Source organism: Danio rerio, chromosome 16 (genome assembly GCF_049306965.1).
Source record: "Danio rerio strain Tuebingen ecotype United States chromosome 16, GRCz12tu, whole genome shotgun sequence".
In the NCBI taxonomy this organism is placed as follows: domain Eukaryota; kingdom Metazoa; phylum Chordata; class Actinopteri; order Cypriniformes; family Danionidae; genus Danio; species Danio rerio.
The window spans coordinates 12,825,180-12,842,441 of NC_133191.1; the positions used below are offsets into that span (position 1 = coordinate 12,825,180).

Below are 17,262 nucleotides of genomic sequence, written 5' to 3' on the forward strand. Positions count from 1 at the left end.
GAAATTAAATTGATTTCTGATTTACTTTGGAGTAATTAAGAAATCTGTCACTTTCTGCCACACTGCATTGAGTTTAGGCATGGGACGATAACCATTTTTAAGGGTATACCGCGGTTTGGAAAAGTCAAGGTTTTAAAACCGTCAACATTTTCTTCTTTATCGTTCCTTTGGTATGTGTATGATTTTTTTATAGACTTTTTCTGTTTGTTTTTTTAAGGACAACAGTATCGCCAGAGGAAGAAAAAAAAAAAAAATAAATAAATAAATAAATATATATATATATATATAAATAAATATATATATATATATATATATATATATATATATATATATATATATATATATATATATATATATATATATATATATATATATATATGCATTTTAAATGGTTAAAATAATATCTGTTTTTGAAATAAAGACAGCAGAAGTCAATAATTCTTTTAAATTATTTAGCCTGACATGTTTACTGTTCCAAAATATTTTAACTGTTTCTTAAAATAAAATATATTGTGTTTAAAAGGGGAAAAAAGTTGTTGTTTTTATGCCCAGACATTTAAATATATATATTTCAGAGCAGTAATCACAATACCGTAATAATTTTTATCCAAGGTTATCATACCGTCAGAATCTTACACCGGTCCATGCCTAATCCAGTGTTGACAGAATCGCTGGTGTTATAATGTTGTCATCTGTTGTATTGATTATTTTTAACTCATAAATCTAATATGCAGATCACATCAGTAAGACACTGTTCATTTGCTTGCTGTGACTTTGCTTTTAAACAAGACACAGGTGGACACAGTCATCAGTTGTGTATGTTTGAAAGAAGCCTATCACTTTTATGTAAATCTTTGCTAATATTATAAGTGGGCCTGAGAGAGTGTTATTAAATTTTAAAATAAATAGTTTATGACCCTTAGATGTTTATATTGTGAAATTATACGCTTTTTTTATTATATTAAGCCATGTTAATTTATTTTTTCTCCAAACATTATTTTAAATGTCTGTGTTGAGTTACTTCAATACTGCAACAGGTGCCCAAAACTTTTCTTCTTTGAGAAGTCATCTAAATATTAGAGGATTGAAATGAATGGAAACTTGTCAGATCTATTCCCCTCCATGTTTCCATGCGTCTAAAAACTTAGACGAATACCCATCATTTAGCTGCATCTGTTGTCTGTTGCAAGCGTCTGTTTAGAGTACTGTATATAGGTCATGTTCTGCACTTTTGTTCAGCTTTTCTCCTGTCCCGCCAGCTCAGTCATCTGAAACTTCTCTGATGATGGGGAAATTGGCAGAGAAACGGCGCCCTCTGCGGACTTGTAGTTGGCAGTGTTGGAGTCTGCGGCATTGGAAAATCCACTGGCTATGTCCTCGAATGTCCGACCTTTGGTCTCAGGAACACGGAAGTAGGTAAAAACAATGAAGACAACGAGGAGGATGAGGAATATGATAAACACGTAAGCCCCAATCTTTTTCTGCAAAGAAAACAAGTCAGACATTACATTTAGTAATAATACATTGAGTATCTGGGAATGTGATATTGTTGAATTCGATGACACAATTCTTACTGATAGTATTGGGAAAAGCAATCCAACAAGGAAGCTTGCGGTCCAATTGCAGCATCCTGCCACAGCCATCGCTGCTGGACGTGGACCCTGGGCGAATAACTCCGCAACTATGAACCATGGGATTGGTCCTGGTCCCATCTCAAAACTAGCCACAAATCCGAACACTGCCAGAATGGCCAGAACTTTGACTGTTGAAATTCCCTGATAGTCATGAATGGAATTTAAATCATTTGGGAGGAGAGAGAGAGAAAAGAAGCATTGAGGCAAGTCAGTGAATGAAAAATATAAGACATGCAAGTTGGCATTTATTAATGAGATCGCACACACTGACCTCTGACGGAGATGCAGAATCAATGATGGCAGTGCCGTTCTGAAGCAGTTTAGCCTTTTCTATTTCAGAGTCCTTAAAATAGGAAAAAGACAGAGTGAACTAAAAGTTTAACAAACATCTATTGCCTATTTTGTTATTTTCTTTATTCTATGGGTTTAATAGTTCAGCTAAAGAGAAATTTATGTTTTATTTTTCAAGGATTTGGTTGTATGAGGATAAAAATACGATTTATTTATTTATTTTTTTAAATAACTGATCCATTGAATAGAAATGACTGTCAGCAATTGAATGACTTGATGATGAAGAGATCATCAACTTCAGCTTAACCTCACAAAAACGGAAATGCTTGAAATTTCTGTCAACCCGACTCTACATCATAATCTTTCAATCCAAATGCATGGGGCAACCATTATTGCATCCAAAATGGTGAAAAGTCTTGGCGTAACAATTGATGACCAACTAAAAATCTCTGACCACATCTCTAGATTTGCTCGCTTGCAGATTCCTGCTCTATAACATCAGAAAGGTCCGACCCTTCCTATCTGAACATGCAGCTCAACTCCTTGTTCAAGCTCTTGTTCTCTCCAGACTGGACTATTGCAACTCTCTACTAGCTGGGCTCTATCAAACTTCTTCAGCTGCTCAAGAATGCAGCAGCACGAGTGGTCTTTAATGAACCCAAAAGAGCACGTCACTGCGCTTCTTATCCGTTTGCACTGGCTGCCAGTTGCTGCTCGCATCAAATTCAAAGCTCTGATATTTGCTTACAAAGCAACTTCTGGCTTTGCTCCTTATCTGCTCTCACTTCTGCAGATTTATGTGCCCTCCAGAAACTTGCATTCTGTGAATGAACGTCGCCTCGTATTTTCATCCCAAAAAGGGAAGAAATTACTTTCCCGAACGCTCGCATTCAATCTGCCCAGATGGTGGAATGAACTCCCTAACTGCATCAGAATGGCAGAGTCACTTGCTGTCTTAAATAAAAATGACTAAAAACTCAACTATTTAGTCTCCACTTCACTTCCTAATCTGCAATTGCCTCTCTGACTCTAACTGTAACTGCTAACTGTATTACAAAAAAATACTTTTGCTAGCTCTGGCTTTGCTTTTAAAAAAAGACACAGGTGGACCCAGTCATCAGTGGTGTATTTTTAAAAGAAGCCACTTACTTCCAAATTACGCTTTTAATTTTATGTAAATATCTTGCTTTTATTATAAGTGGAACTGAGAGAATGCTGATACATTTTTTAAATGGAGTTCATGAACCTTTGATGTTCATATTGTGGGCTTATATGCTTTCTTTTATATATTATATTTTATATATTGCCATGTTAAGCAGTTCTTACATTTAATAAAAATGACTGTCAGCTTCATTCATGTTGACTATTTTGAAACTACTTTGGACCATCAAAAATTGCTTGCATTACAAATTCTCCAAAATCATTTCGATTTGATGTATTTTATTATGTTACACATAATTAATGACCTGGTGTGAGTAAATTATCCAGAATTTTTGTTTTTGTGTGGGGAACTATTCAATTACTATTTACATTTAAATATCTATGATCCATCATGTTAAAAAAATGTAAAAATCATGTGATCAAAATGTTTGTAGTAAGTTGATTTGATTCAACTTAAATATGTTAAGTTGAGCATCCACTGATACAAATATATATATATATATTATTTTTTTTCTTTCTTTCTTATTGAAGCTTCCCGTCAAAACACAACTACAACAAGACTACACACCATAAAATCAATAATAAAAAAATTGACTTTTTCAGGAGCAATAATGATTTTTCACTCACCACAAGTTTAAGAGAAATGGTGACAAGCAGAACACAGAAAGTCATTCCAGTCAGTCCAATCAAATGCAGTGTTCTTCTCCCTGCTCTCTCCACCAGGAAGAGCTGTTGAGCAAAGCAGTGGAACCATCACTAACTGTCCATATTGCAAAACATTTCAGTAAACCCTTATATAAAAGGTAATTAACTTAGAGTATGACAGAATAAAAGGAATTGGCAACTCTTTCCATATAGTACCATATAGTTTTATATAATTATTTTAGCTGAGCTGTGCAAACTTACAGAGACGACAGTGAAGACAGTGTTGACTACACCCATTCCAATGGTGGCAAAGACCGGCTCAGTTATGCCTGCGTTTCTAAAGATCTCTGTTGAGTAATACATGACCTGGAAAGTTAACAAAAAAACTATTGTTTCAGTCAGTTAAAAACATTCAAATAAGCATGAAACATGTTAAGGACCATTAAAAACTCAAGGTTAACACAACCACTGGAGAAAACACCTTAAGCATTAATGTGTATTTATGTGATCATGTATTCCAATACAAATATATGAACATTTGGAAAACAACAAACATGTTACACAAAGACTGTATTTATAACAAACTGGTGTGGTGAATTGTGGCAAGTGTGCATTGTGAGACTCACAGCATTAATGCCGGACAGTTGTTGGGAAAGCTGCAGGATTATGGCAATAATAATGGGCTGTCTGTAGGCAGGGTTACGGAACAGCTCTGGGATAGACACCCTTTTCTCCATGGACATTTTCATGGCCTCATCCTTCATTTCACGAATGTCATCCTCCACATCTGAATGTCCCCTGAGACTGGTCAGCGCTGAGAGGAAAAAAGAAAAATAAGCATCATCATGTCCTGAAGTAAAGCAGAAGTGGTGTGTCTATAGAATCTATTTAGGCAAAGTTGCTTTATGGCAGGGCAGGGGTGTCCACACTTGGTCCTGGAGGGCCGGTGTCCTGAAGAGTTTAGCTCCAACCCTTATCAAACACACCTGAGCCAGCTAATTAAGCTCCTACTAGATAAACTAGAAACTTCCTGGCAGGTGTGTTGAAGTAAGTTGGAGCTAAACACCCCTGCTTTAAGGTAGTGATGGTGAAATGAAGCTTTCTGAACCAGTGACGCGCTCGACCCAATTGTATCGGAAAAAGGTTCGTTACTCGAAGCTTTCTAAATCAGAGCTTGATGAAGACCTCTTCTGGTTAACGTGTGGGAAAGCACTCTTTTGCAATAATGTCAAATGTTCACAACTGATCAACTCATTCATGTAGTAATACAACAACAGTAATATAAACAAATTACTCAATTACTGTAGTTTTAACACATAAGGTATGTAACATTACACCACCGATGACTGTAGTAAAATCCAAGGTATTCAAAATTACATTTATCGTATTCCAACTAGTCCTTCACCCACCCACTTGAACCAGCGGTTCCTGCATGGGAGGCGAATGCTCTAGGAGAAGGCTATGTGATTGATGCTTTCGGGTTGCATTTGCCAGCTGGTCTCTGTTAAACACAATACTGCGATATGCAGTGGTTTTCTTTAAAGATAGTTGTACAAAAATACACTAATACACTTTAGTATGGTTCAAAACCTTTTTACTGTAAATACTATTGTATTTTAATTTAATTACTGGTGTGTAGGAACGGTGCAGTGCTTTGAAACAGCAGAAATGTACGTAATCGATGCCTATCTCTCGCTATACACTTTACTAACCCATGAGGGTGTTTAAACCTTTGACTCAAAATTCGAAGCAGTGAAGTGGGTATAGACGAAAATGAAGCTTCGGACGTCACTGATCACGTGATGATGGCAAAATGAAGCTCAAGCTCCGGTACACTGCTTCACTGCGAGATGTATAGTTTTTTTGATACTTTAAGGCAAGTTATTTTAATATGTGAACACCTTTGAAACAATGGGGAATGAATAGGGAGACATGAAATTCTTCAAAACTGTTTGCCGCACAACTAAAACTCATATACTCATTGAATATCAGCGATGAAATTTAACAACAACAGGTCTCTCAAATTGCGTTTCTTAAAGTTTGAATAAAACTAAAGAGGTTGCACAATGTAATGCGCATGTGCACTCAATGGAGACAATATCATGACATCAGCTTCATTTATGGCTGTTAGTGGAGGATGTTATCAGATGTCATCCTGTCAATCAAACGAAAATACTGTAAGAATCAATAACTTGTTGCACATTATAATCCTCTGAATAATGCCTCATCTGACCATGTTTCCATCATGTGATCTGCATTTGAATGGTGGAAGCAGGAATTTATGAGGTCAGTACAGGACCAACAGTACCACACATTAGTTCCATTTGTTCAACATTTGTTTTTAAAGTATAGTTGGTTCATGAAAAACTTTACACTTCAAGTAGATAACTTTTTCATGTTTGTGAGGCAAGTATTCACTGCAATTCCAGTATGTATATTCCAACTCATAACAATAAAGCTGCAGAAACTGTCAAATGTCTGGACTGAGCCACTCCCCCAAAGAACTGTCAGTCAGTACTGATAGAAGATTGATGAGGGTGGGGTTTCCTTCAATAGAGCAGCTATTTTGACTATTATTGACACAAATTTTAGTCTCTGATAGGTCATAGTTAACTGACCTTGGCGGGCTTCATCCTCCTTGTTTAGGCTGATCAGCAGGTATCGAGGGCTCTCCAGGCAGAAAATCAGCATTATGCTCTGTATTACTGCAGGAAGTGCCGTCAGAGCCAGCAGTAATGGCCACAAAGTCTGAGATCCTAGCAGTGACTCCAGACCCAAGATCTACCAGAAAGCACACAAAAATGACTCTTTTATGATTATTTTCATGACTTTGCAGTGTATAAATCTATTAGTCCTGCTTTTTTATCTGCTGAGCAGTATATAGGGAATATTGATGTGATCAGACTTTAAAGGCCCCTGTATACTTAAAACATAGCTCTTTTTCATTCTTCATTTGAGGATAAAAATAAGTTTAACAAGGCTGAGTGAAGCTAACACTTCAATTCTTTGCATTTGTTGGACTTGTGTCATATTGCTTGCATTAACCTCTACCACAATGGTGGCTGAGAGTAAAGAACAGTTCCAGCTTCTCGCACACTAGACGAGAAGTCCCACCGCAGCGTGCCACATCTTTACAGACATATACTAATATATATTTGAAGTGCAGACTATTTCAACATATGTATTACACAGTGGATGCCCTTCCAGCCGCAACCCAGTACTGCGAAACTTTCATTCACACACACACACACACACACACACACACACACACACACACACACACACACACACACACACACACACACACACACACACACACACACACACACACACACACACACACACACACACACACACACACACACACTACCGCCAATTTAGTTTAGTCAATTCACATTGTCTTTAGACTGTGGGGGAAACCAGACACACAGAGGAAATCCTCGCGAACACAGGGAGAACATGCAAACTCCACACAGAGATGCCAACTGGCCCAGCCAGGACTCGAACCAGTGACCTTCTTGCTGTGAGGCGACAGCGCTTACCACTGAGCCACCATGCCACCCATATGCACTGCAGACATACACATAAAATCTCTCCTTGAGTGACCACACAGGTGCAGATACATCTGTATCAGCTCTGCTACTCAACTCTCCAGAGTATTCATGTTGTTTACTTAGTGTTGTTATGTTGGATGTTGTTTTCCTGTCTGAACTGAGGATATGAGAAACAAATCAAATCGCAAGTCAAAGAAAGCGAAGCTCCAGAACATACCCATCTATTGTATAATCACCACAGTTCAATGGTAGCTCAAAGATGTTCAAGAGCCAAAACAAACTTGCTTTATTGAGCTGTTTTGAACTGATGAAACAAACTCAAAACTTCACTTTAGCCAAATTTTGTCAAAGTCATTTCTGTTCATTCTTGATTTAATTTGAAGTGTATTGGGTCAGCCAAATTATAATAGCAAATGATAAGCGTGTAAATAATCAGAATGCTCACTTTTAAGCAAACTATCCCTTTAACGTATGAACTACATTCATCCAAAAGAAAATCTAACCTGTGCAACCAGGATGCCGATGACCACCCCGAGCTGGTGAAGAGTACCAAAAGCTCCTCGGAGTGCTGTTGGAGCAATTTCACCAACATACATGGGTGTCAGTCCAGTACTCAGGCCACAGAACACACCGATCACCAGTCGGCCCACTATCAGCAGCTCATAGGAAGAGCATATGCTAGATAAACCCATCAGGCCTCCACCAATCAGAGCCAGGATGTTGGACAGCAGCATGGACTTCCGTCTGAAAAGATAAAAAAAAAAGATAAGTCAAATCCAATATTTTAACAAATCCATTACATGTCAAAAGACATTTTGAATGTTCTCACCCTCCAAGCTTGTTAACCAGAGCTCCGACATTGAGAGACCCGATCATGCCCCCGAAATTAAAGATGGCAACAGCAACGCTCCACAATGTTGTGACTGTGTAATCATCCATCGGCTCTCCAGTGCGCACCAGAGTCACGTTCCTGAAGAAGTTCTGCACTTTCTGATCAGCAATACAGTGACACAGAGATAAGTGATTGTGTTTGTTTTTAATTTATTAAAATGCTACTCACTTAATAAGATATTTACCACATCAGGAGCGTTGATGACACCAATGTTGTAGCCAAATTGCAGGGAGCCAATGACGGCTGTGGACACGCAGAACATGAGGCACAATGTCACCTTCTTCCCCTAAACAAAAAGAAGTAATGCTACTATGAAAGGCAGTAAAAATATAAGAGTAGACAATGCACGTTTACTGGCTCCCAGTTGTGTCCAGAATTAAATGATCTTGCTGCTTTCTGGACTAATGGAATAAACCCTCCATATGGCTCAATTGGTGACATCTTATTATATCTTTAAATAATAAAAGAAATAAAAATCATGCTCTCTGTTCTTCTCTGGCGAATGGATTTACCAACTTCCTTTTTAAACATCTCACATCATTCAGGATGTAGACAAACCACTTCCGCTAGCACTTGCACACAACCTTTCACAATAAACCAAAGCACATGTTTTGGCAACAAAATGACTGAAAACACCTATTTGAAAAGACCAACTAAACTAAAAGGTACAAGGGAAGGCGATTTTTACCTTTAACTCAGTCTCAAGTTGCCAAAGAGTCATTCTCATTTCTTCAATATTCTCTTTTATCAGATTATTTGGCATTTTTGACATTAATGGTATTCACACGAGTACACTGGGGTAAACACACATTCCTAATATTTAATGCTGAGAAAGACTCTAACCTTGGAGCCTAGAAGGTGAACGGCACTCTCGCTGACCATAATGGATTAAGCTTGACCTGACTGTGTTTAGAGTTTTGGATTTTGTTTAAGGTTGGGGTGTGGTTGGATCCCCCTGTTCCCCCTATTACATGATGTCAAAATACACAAGACTATTTGTTTTTGGAGGGATACATCTTCACCACACTGCGTCCTTCCAATTAAAATGCACTCACACCTGCCTATTAGTCTCTTGTAGTCTTGAACACCTTGATTAGTTGTATCAGCTGTGTTTGATTAGGATTGCAGCAACACCGTGCAGAGCTGCAGACCTCCAGGAATCGAATTTGAGACTTAAGCTGCGGTCACACTGGGCTTTTCCTCCTATAGACTCCTTTTCATACGCACGCGAATGCATCAGACCAGAAACGCGGGGTCATGCGTCAAGTTTCCCTGCTTATGATGGTTGGCTGGTTTTAGCTGGTCGACCAGCCTGGTTTTAGAGGGGTTTTGGCCACTTCCAGGCTGGTTTCCAGCTATTTTCAGCCTGGTTTTAGCTGGACAGGCTGGGAGATTACCAGCTAAAACCAGCTTGACCAGCCTAGCCAGGCTGGGAGCCCAGCCAAAACCAGCTATGTCCAGCTTAAATCAGGAGGGTCAAGATGGTTTTGGTTGGTCACTTTCCAGCCTGACCAGCTAAGACCAGGCTGGAAATGACTGTAAAACTAGCCTGGAAGTGGCCAAAACCCCTCTAAAACCAGGCTGGTCGACCAGCTAAAACCAGCCAGTCATCCTAGGCTGGTTTAAGCTGGATTTTTCATCAGGGTTCGCAGGTTGCTGAAGTGCAAAGTTCAAGTTTGGTGAACTCTGACCTGTGAAATCGCATCACTTGACTGCGTGGACCAATCGAGGATCAAAACATGATATCTCTGGACAGAAATTTAAAACATTGAGCAATCGCTCTCTTTTTAATGTCTAATCATCTTGTTTAATCCCACCCCTTTTCACAATGCCACATACACAAACTCTAGTGTGACCGTAGCTTTATGTTTCTTCTGTTACACACAAAATTAGATTATTATAAAGCAGGGGTCACCAACCCTGTTCCTAAAGAGCTACCTTGCGGCAGATTTCAGTTGCAGCCCTGACCAAACACACCTGTGTGTAATTATCAAGTGCTCCTTTAGGTCCTAATTAATTGCTTCAGGTGTGCTTGATAAGGATTGGAGCTGGGGGAAAAAGTAGCCATCCATAGTAGAAACAAAAAATACTATGGAAGTCAATGACTGTAACTGACTCCACACAACTTCTTTTGTGTTCAACAGAAAAAAAAAACAGAAACTCAAATAGGTTTGGAACAAATGGAGAATGAGTAAATGATGACAGGATTTAACTTTTTTTCCTAACTGTCCATTTAAAGCTAAAACAAGCAGCACACCCTGGTGTACATCTCAACTTAACAGTTCAGTCAGAATTGATTTGAACTCTTAAAGACATGAATAATTCATTTTTAAAAGGCACATAAATCCTGATTTCACAATACAGTAATATCCCAGAGTTATATACGAAAGTGGAACAGCTGACATTTGATAGAGTAATATTTTTTTTTCTCCCTAAAATTATGTTCTGAAACTGTCTGTCAACTGAGACCTTGATGCCTGCTTCTCTCTTTCTCTCTCATTTAAAATAATGACCTGAAGTGACTGTCAGCTGCATATATTCTGTAGAGGAACATACTGTAACATAACCAGATCAGAGTTAAAATCCCTCAGACTTCCAAGTACATAATAGACAGAATAGACTGTCAGGTATCCAGAAAATCACACTTTCAGGTCAGATAAATAACTTAATCAAATAATTAATCTGCTGCTTTATTCCAACAATTACCATTGGTTTGAAGCTTCAGTAAATATTTCCTTTTACATATGAGCTACATTTTGACCATTGGTCATATGTGGAATGGTTGTGAATATTAATTATTAATAAATAATTAACATTAATATTAATTATTACACAAACATGTGATGTACTCTGAAATAAACAAGTGCAAAACAATCATACTTCATATTAACCTACAGTCTTTTGGCTTTATTGCTCTCCCTGCTTCTTCCTTTTTCAAAATAAGAGTCCCACATAATAAATTTTAAATTTCACTCCCTACATAAGCTTAGATAAACTAAGAAATAATAGCCTGTGCTTCGGCTGTTGAACTCATGCAGGTCTTGCGTGTGCTTATGCAGGTCTGGCTGACGTAAAACATAACCTAAAGTACATGCAAATGTTGAGGGTGTGCTAATTAATAGTACCATATGCATTGTAACGATTTGTGTTTTCTTCTGATAAGACTATTTTCCACCAGCTTTTTACAGGCTCATGGTTATAACATTTCCATGTAATGAACTCTTACTTTTTGTACTAAATATATTAATATATGGCACCTTTAATAGATTTGAATGGCTTTTTGTAACTAAGCCATTTCAATTAAGTGATTTTATGTAAAAGCATATTAAATCTGAATAAAGTGTCTTAATGTTTCAAATGAGAAAATCAAATGTCAAAACAAGGGTAAAATAATGTTTTGGTGTATCAGAAATGTTTATGAACAAAAAAAAACTATTTTGATCAGTTTGTAATAAAATATATAAACTAAAATGTGTTTTTACTGAATTTCAGTATATTTTAAATTATTAAAACCTTGTTAACAAATATGTAAAACCTACTGGTTGGCATGATAGTGACAAAGTACTGTATGAGGATTTTTAATTACAATTAATTTATGTTAATTGTACAATTCATGTTTAAAACACATTCGTTTTGGACACTTGAAGAGATTATTTGTTTATTTTTTGATGAGAGTGTTTTGTTTGTTTATGTTTTATGTCTTTATGTTCATTTGTTGTTGTCACTATATCTTTTGTGTGGCACTGTTATGAAATGAGGACTCTTCCAAACCAAATCCAATCCAAACCTAACCTAACCTAACCTAACCTAACCTAACCTAACCTAACCTAAACTAACCTAAACTAACGTTTTAATCATACACAACATAACTTTAGTAGACAATTTAGAATGACATTTTAGTGGGTGTCTGCGTATTGTGTTAATCAAAGTAAAAATGTACAATAATCATAGATTTTTTTTCCTCAGAAAAGAAATAAATACAATAAACTTGACTCATTCTATACAAGCAAATTAAATACAAATTAAATTGTTGCTGTGAATTATTGTTTGTTTGTTTTTTTACTAACTTTGACCCCATTGTATAATAAAATGCAACTCAATTTCTTTTAAACTCTTTGCAGACCAAAGCGTTCTACTATTAAAGCAAAAAGGAAACAGACACTGTGCGTATTAACCTGAGCATGTACATTTGTGCAATCTAATCTGATGTTATGATAAAGACTCAAACACATCCAAACATGCACAAACATACAGGTAAACAGAGCCTGAATCCTGGAGGACTTGCAGTGAACACGGATATGAATGTCAACAAGCGATCTTTAAAGAGACAGAGCCATATTTATATATCATTACCAGTCTTACATGGTCTCATATTTGGGTTTTCCTTTCTATCAGTCCATTCTAAAACAAGTACAAACCAGCTGAGATTCTGTTCATACTATATTCAAGTTTAAACATGCCATCTGAACCCTTGGCTTAAACATTCATTCCTGCTTTGCACATCTTAGTTTCTTACACAACATGGGATCCTTGTATTTCTCAATTTCGGATTGTTTGTAGGATCAAAAACACCAAAACAAGGGAACGATATTTTTATATACTTCCAAATCCGATTCTCTTGTTTGTTCTCTCGCACACTAGTTAGTCACCTAACATGGGTTTGTAGAGGTCAAAACAGATGCATACCAGATGGAAAGGGTAAAGTGTCTAGACAAGAACACATCTTACTGAATCACTGAAAATGCATTAGGGTTGTAAGATTCTGGGAAAATATGTGATATGTGATGTTTCCCCAAAATTAAAATTCTGTCAACATTTATACATTTTTTTCTTCTGTTCTTCTGAACAAATAAGAAGATATTTTGAAAAGCATTGGAAACCGATAACCATTGACTTCCATAGTATTTATTTTTCCAACTTTGGATGACAATAATTGCAGGTTTTTAGATTTCTTCTATAGGTTTGAAACCACCTGAGGGCAAGTAAATAGTCAGTACATTTCATTTTGGGTGAACTATACCTTTAAATAATATGATAAAATTTTTACACTTGCTTAACATTTCCCCAGAGAAATCCTATACACTGCAAGTCTTATACAGAATTTTGTCTTTCAAAGTTTCTCAAAATAAATATCTTAAATCAAGAAGCATTTTCTAGAACTGAAAAATATTGTTTTGAAAAAATAATAAGTTAAAATTGAGTGAGTTTATTTTCCTTAGAACAACTAAAGTAACATGCTGCTGGAAGGGCTTTTGCTGCGTAAAAACGTGCTGGATAAGTTGGCGGTTCATTCCGCTGTGGCGACCCTAGATTAATGAAGGGACTAAGCCGAAAAGAAAATGAATGAATGAATAAGAGCTTGGAAAAAAAATCTTATTAAAAACTCAAATCAAGATTATTTTATATTAAACATGCTTTTTGGTAGTAAAGCCATGGCTAATATTTAATAGGGGGTGGAACAAATAAACATGAATCAAAGTTACTGATAATACAAGTAAATTTAATCTATAATAAAAAACATATTACAACAATTTCAAATCATTACCTATTTGCTGAGTATTTACAGTTCTTGCCCAATTTACAGATAATTCAATTTAATTTATCTTTATTTGTATAGCGCTTTTACAATGTGGATTGTGTCAAAGCAGCTTTATAGTGAATTAAAACAGTGTCAGTTCAGTTTTCAGAGTTTAAATTCACTTCAGATAATTAATGTCAGCTTAACCACATGCACTTATTAAAAAAAAGATTTTTGCTGGTTTTTCAACCTATTTATTTAAAATAAGCTGAATCGGGTAGCTTTCCATCAGCATGCTGAAGTTTACGCTAAATGCCAAGTAAAGAGCCTTGACAAGTAGGTTTAACCCATACTCGAAAATGGTCCACTGCTTTTAACCCATTCACACACACAAACAGTTGATTCACTGCCCACCTTCAATTTCTACCGGGACCAGGAATTGAACCTGCAACCTTTCAATTATAAGTCCAACTCCATAACCATTAGGTCATATTTACACAGCACTATATTCAATTGTCATAAAATTAGCAGATTATATACACTACCGGTCAAAAGTTTGGGATCAGTTTTTTTTAAATCATTAATTTTATTTTTATTATTTTTTTTATTTTATTATTTTGAAATTATTACTCCAGTCATTATTTATTTTATTGCTATTACCATTAATAATAATAATAACAATAATAGTAATAATAACAATAGTAATAATTAATATTTCTATAATATTGTAGATTATTTTCATTCATTCATTTTCTTTTCAGTTTAGTCACTTTATTAATCTGGGGTCGCCACAGCGGAATGAACTGCCAACTTATCCAGCATATGTTTTAAGCAGTGGATGCCCTTTCAGCCACAACCCATCACTGGGAAACATCCAAACACACTCATACACTACGGTCAATTTTAGCATACCAAATCCACCTTTACTGCATGTCTTTGGACTTGTGGAGGAAACCAGAGAACACGGGGAGAACATGCAAACTCCTTACAGAAATACCAACTGACCATCCCGTGGCTCGAGCCAGTTACCTTGCTGTGAGGCGAACGTGCTACCCACTGTGCCACTGCGTCGCCTATAATATTTTATATATTATAATAATAATTTCTGAAGGATCATGTGACTGAAGATTGGAGTAATGAAGCTGAAAAATCATCTTTAAATCGCTGGAAAAAATTATTTAATTATGTTTCATAATTACGCCATTTATGATAAACAACATAATACTCAAGTGCCATTTCTGTTGAAGTTTTCTATTGTAGCCTTTTAGTACATTTATGCATCACTCACTGTATGACACTGGCAGAGGAGAAGAAGACCCTACCTTACTGTCTTTCATCTTCTCCATCTTGCTCTGTTGCGAAAGTCAAGCTATTGCGAAGTCTTCTGTTCTTCCTCTTCTTACAGCAAAACCAAACTAATGTCTTGTGTTTTCCGATTAATCACAAATCCGTATTTTCAAAAGGGTCTGGAAGGAATAAACAGAATATGAAAAATAGTGTTAGCTTTGCAACAGATTGAGAGAATCCGTCTTCATCAGGAAGCACCATAAATAGTTAATTTCATAAGGGCGGATGTCTGCTGAGGTAAGATGACAGTTTAGCAGCAGAATATTGTGCAAAGTGAATTGCGAAGTTTAAATGTGGAAGTCAAACACAAGTGCATCTCCATCAGCTCAGGACCGGCCTCGCTCTATATCACCAGCAGTGGTTTCATGGTTAAAATGAACAACCATCAGGATTTCCTGTAACTTCCATCTTAAAATAAACCACACTGACAACCAGTAAATACAATAAACTAAATGCTTTAGTTCTGTAGCAGCACTTATATTTTTACTTGATTCAATGCATTTGGAATATTGACTATTTTGGTGTTAGAGCTGCATTTATGTTTAATTGTTCACACAGACTATCAACTTTCATTTAAAATACTTTCGCAAAAACATTTAACTTTTCTTAAAGGGATAGTTCAGCCAAAAAATGATTTACCCACTTTTTACTCACTCTCAAGAAGTTTCAAACCTTTATGAGACTCTTTCTTCTGTTAAACATACAAAAAAATATATATATTAGCTTTCAAAGGGAAAAATATATAATATGGAAGTCTACATGTTTACATACATCTTCTGCGTTTAACAGGAGAAATAAAATCATAAATGTTTGAAAGTTACGAGTGAGCAGCCTAAATGATGACAGATTTTTGTTTTGTGAACTATATCCCTTTAACTTGTCAAAACGCTGTCATTTCACTGACAAGTTTCTGTTTTCTTCAGTAATAGATAAACTGCTATGGCAAGCCGTTTTAACTTTTATTCCTTCTCAGGATATGTATTCTTCATATCAACAATTAAATTTTTGATATCAACAATTAATATTCTTGATATCAACAATTCAGTTCTTGATATCAACAATTCAATTTTTGATATCAACAAATATGAATTAATTGAAATGAAATGAATTTTCACTAGTTAAAAGTCACCATAGGCTGCCATTCAAATTTAATTGTTGATATCAAGAATTGAGTTTTTACTAGTAAAAATGAACTTCTTGATATCAATAATTTAATTGTTGATTTGAAAAATATAATTGTTGATATCAATAATTTAATTGTTGATATCAAGAATTACATTGTTGATATCCATAAATAATTTTCAACTAGTAAAGATGCTCATTTTTGATATCAACAATTCTTTTTTCACTAGTGAAAATGTTAATTTCTGATATCATGAATGTAATTGTTACTAGTGAAATTAGTAATTTTAGATATCAAAAATGTAATTCTTGATATCAACAATTCAGTTTTTAATATCAACAATTACATTTTTGATATCAAAAATTAACTTTTTGATATCAAAAACTGAATTGTTGATATCAAAAATTGAATTGTTGATATGAAGAATACATATCCTGAGAAGGAATAAGTCAAAACGGCTTGCCATAGAACTGCATGCTTATAAATAAACATTCTAAGCAACAAATAAAGCAGCCATTGTATTTATCTAAGATCTCTCAAATTACAACATTTTATTAAAATAACCAGTCTAAAGAATAAAAGAACAATCTTTACTTGTATGTTTGCAGAGCTCGTGCGTGGTTCAGGTAGTCGCGGGTGTGTGATGAAACATGCCGGCGCTCGTGGGTTTTATTTAGATTGATGCATGACTTCAAGCACGTTGCGCTTTTTGTCGTCATGTCGTCAGATGCTCCCCCCTTCTCTGTAATAATCGAGTCATCGGATTAAACGGAAGTTCATTTCGAGACGCTCGCATCATTTCACTGGAAATTAAGACCACCTCTCAAAATTAGCGAGCGCACTACAAACATCTGAACATCACTTAACAAACAATGAGTGCTGATCTCATATGTTAATATTCGAACACGTCTGTGGTACCTGACAGAAAACCTTCACAAGGCATTCAGCTTTTGGTAAGGTTTTGAGACACGACATCCTCTGCTTTTATGTCCTTATTTGGTAACTCGCGCGTTATTCGTCACTCAGACTTGACGTGAATAGCGCTTCTGTTCCGCTCGCGCAGCTTCCCACCGGCTTCATCCCTGCCAAAAGTTACT

At 36.0% G+C, this 17,262-nt stretch overlaps 1 protein-coding gene across 9 annotated transcripts; it reads right to left on the reverse strand.

The window, feature by feature from the left end:
* Window positions 1–462: 462 nt before the first annotated feature.
* slc2a3b (solute carrier family 2 member 3b) lies at window positions 463–16,810 on the reverse strand. 9 transcript variants are annotated; one of them, XM_002667123.7, is made up of 12 exons: window positions 16,760–16,810; window positions 15,018–15,161; window positions 8,362–8,463; window positions 8,115–8,275; window positions 7,789–8,029; window positions 6,350–6,512; window positions 4,358–4,545; window positions 3,993–4,097; window positions 3,714–3,815; window positions 1,906–1,977; window positions 1,575–1,775; window positions 463–1,481 (listed from the first exon to the last, which is right to left on the reverse strand). In XM_002667123.7, the coding sequence occupies exons 2-12, from the start codon at window positions 15,039–15,041 to the stop codon at window positions 1,236–1,238; spliced, it is 1,605 nt and encodes a 534-aa protein (XP_002667169.3). In that variant the 5' UTR covers window positions 15,042–15,161; window positions 16,760–16,810; the 3' UTR covers window positions 463–1,235. The 9 variants fall into 9 exon arrangements, with proteins under 9 accessions (XP_002667169.3, XP_073782018.1, XP_073782022.1 ...); XM_073925917.1 differs by lacking the exon at window positions 16,760–16,810 and adding an exon at window positions 15,686–15,733; XM_073925921.1 differs by lacking the exon at window positions 6,350–6,512.
* Between the last annotated feature and the right edge of the window lie 452 nt (window positions 16,811–17,262).